A 2,607-nucleotide genomic window follows, 5' to 3' on the forward strand; every position below is an offset into this window, starting at 1 on the left:
CCCTTGCGGCCGACACGGACCTCGCCAACGACCCCCCCGTCCTCCTCTCCCCCCGCGGCTGCGGACCGACCCCCCCGTTCCTCCTGGTGCTGGTTCCCAGCGCCCCGTCCCACTCCGCTCGACGCCAGGCCATCCGAGAAACTTGGGGGGGGGCGGACGGGCGACCCGGTGGGCTCCCCACCCGCACCCTCTTCGTCCTGGGGGTGCCGACGGTGCCGGCCGAACAACCGGCGGTGCGAGCGGAAGCTCGCCGCCACGGCGACCTCCTGCAAGGCGCCTTCGCCGACACGTACGCCAACCTCACGCGCAAAACGGCGTTTCTGCTCCGCTGGGCGACGCGCCGTTGCCCCGCCGTCCCTTTCATCCTCAAAGCCGACGACGACGTCTTCGTCAACCTCCCGGCCTTGACGAATTACTTGGCGTCCTTCCGGCGAGCGCCGCGGTTATACCTGGGACGGATCCACTGGTGGGTTCGACCCCAGCGGGACCCTCGCGGTCGTCACCACGTCCCCGTCGCCGTTTATCCCGCCGCCGCCTTCCCCCTCTATTGCAGCGGCACGGCGTACGTCTTATCGGGGGAGGCGGCGGCGGCCGTGCTGGCGGCGGCCCCCCGAGTCCCTTTTGTCACCCCCGAGGACGTCTGGGTGGGCCTTTGCGCCCAGCGAGCCAGTTTGGCGCCCCGCCACTCGGCTCGGATGGCCGGATCGGCGCGGTTCCCTTTGGACGGGTGCTGTTACGGCGAGGTGCTCTTCAGTTCCCACGGGCTCGGCCCCGGCGAGTTGCGGAGGGTCTGGGGGTTGTTGCAAGGAGAGGGGGGGGGTTGTAACGCGTTGCAGCGGGCGCTGGGCGTGCTGCGGTGCAAGGCGCTGGCCGTCGGCGAGTGGCTTTGGCAGTGAGCAGGGAGGGTGACGGTGCGGCGAGGCCGAGGACGTCGCACGGGGCTCGCACGTGTTGGAGGAGCCGCAGCAGCGCTGGGATGCAGCGTGGTGTCGCTGCGAGCCGTCAGCCGCGGTGCAAAGAGGACGAGGACGTTGCACGTGTTCAAGGAGCTGCAGCAGCGCTGGGATGCAGCATCGCTGCAAGCAATCAGCCGCAGTGCAAAGAGGACGAGGACGTTGCACAGGGCTTGCATGTGTTGGAGGAGCTGCAGCAGCCCTGGGATGCAACATTATGTCACTGCAAGCGATCAGCTGTGGTGCAAAGAGGACGAGGATGTTGCTTGTGTTCAACGAGCTGCAGCAGCCCTGGGATGCAGCGTTGCGTTGCTGCAAACCATCAGCCATAGTGCAGAGAGTACAAGGACATCGCATTGGATGTTGCACGTGTTGGAGGAGCTGCAGCAGTGCTGGGATGCAGCATTGCCTCACTGCCAGCAATCAGCTGCTGTGCAACAAGGACATTGCACGGGGCTTGCATGTGTTGGAGGAGCGGCAGCAGCCCTGGGATGCAGTGTTGTGTTGCTGCAAGCGATCAGCCATGGTGCAGCAAGGATGAGGATGTTGCACAGGGCTTGCACTTGTTCAAGGAGCTGCAGCAGCCCTGGGATGCAACATCATGTCGCTGCAAGTGATCAGCTACAGTGCAACAAGGACGAGACCATTGTACGGGACATTGCACGTGTTGCAGGAGCTGCTGCAGCACTAGGATGCACTGTTGCACTGCTGCAAGTGATCAGCCATGGTGCAAAGACAAGGTTGCACAGGGCTTGCATGTGTTCAGGGAGCTGCAGCAACACCAGGATGCACCATCACGACGCTGCAAGTGATCAGCTGCGGTGTGACAAGGACGTTGCACAGGACGTTGCACATGTTGGAGGAGCCGCAGCAGCGCTGGGATGCAGCGTTCCGTCACTGCAAGCCCTCAGCCATGGTGCAAAGAGGACGAGGACAGTGCACGGTGACTGACAAGGCCATCGCACAGCGCTGCCCGCGCTCCCCGCCCCCCCAGCGTTGGCAGGCGCTGCAGCGTCCCCATCCCCAGCAGGCAATAAATGCGACGGGGCTGGTGACACCAGTGGTGGCACTTGGCTTTTTTGGGGGGGGGGGGGTGCGGACGGGGACACACAGGGACAGCAGGGGCTCGGCAGAGAGACTTTAATAATGGGGGGGCCATGTTGGGGATCTCCAGAGTGTGCAGGGCAGGGGGGGTGTAGGGGACCCCCACAGTGGGGGACACCCCAGGGACCCCCAAGTTGGGGGGACACACACCCTGGGGACCCCCAACCCAGGGGGAAGACACAACAGCACCCTGGGGACCCCCATAGTGGGTGTCGTGTGTGTCCCCCCCAAATTATTTCTTGAAGCGGTCGAGGGCCCCACGTTTTGGGGGCAGGGAGGACTCCCCCCTCCTCCTCTCCTTCCTCTTCCCCTTCTTCTCCTGCTCTCGCTGCTCCACGCTCTGACGGATAACAGCCTGGGGAAGTGGGGGGGGATAAAATGAAGCTGGGTGGCTCCCCCCCCAAATTAATTTGGGGTTCATGGACAGGGGGGTCTCCAACACGCACCCGCTGCTCCTCGTGGGCCACCTTCCGCTTGCGGTGCAGGAGGTTGTTGCCCTTCGCCCGTCGCCGTGGTTTGAATTTGGCCTTGGCCTGGGGGTCGAAACCCT

At 64.4% G+C, this 2,607-nt stretch overlaps 2 protein-coding genes across 2 annotated transcripts in view; one reads left to right on the top strand and one right to left on the bottom strand.

The window, feature by feature from the left end:
- Positions 1-5: 5 nt before the first annotated feature.
- Positions 6-1,043, top strand: B3GALT4 (UDP-Gal:betaGlcNAc beta 1,3-galactosyltransferase, polypeptide 4; the record flags this gene model as incomplete). The annotated part of the gene is made up of 1 exon (XM_010569917.1): positions 6-1,043. A coding segment is annotated over one exon (891 nt), but the record flags the coding sequence as incomplete, so codon positions are not given.
- Positions 1,044-2,289: 1,246 nt separating this feature from the next.
- Positions 2,290-2,607, bottom strand: part of WDR46 (WD repeat domain 46) — a 4,162-nt gene continuing 3,844 nt past the window's right edge. The window contains exons 12-13 of the mRNA XM_010569918.1: positions 2,504-2,605; positions 2,290-2,412 (exon numbers count right to left, since the gene is read on the bottom strand). Coding sequence (XP_010568220.1) covers positions 2,290-2,412; positions 2,504-2,605 — 225 coding nt within the window. The remainder of the gene's footprint in view (positions 2,413-2,503; positions 2,606-2,607) is intronic.

Source organism: Haliaeetus leucocephalus, unplaced genomic scaffold (assembly GCF_000737465.1).
Source record: "Haliaeetus leucocephalus isolate CR32 unplaced genomic scaffold, Haliaeetus_leucocephalus-4.0 Scaffold282, whole genome shotgun sequence".
NCBI lineage: Eukaryota > Metazoa > Chordata > Aves > Accipitriformes > Accipitridae > Haliaeetus > Haliaeetus leucocephalus.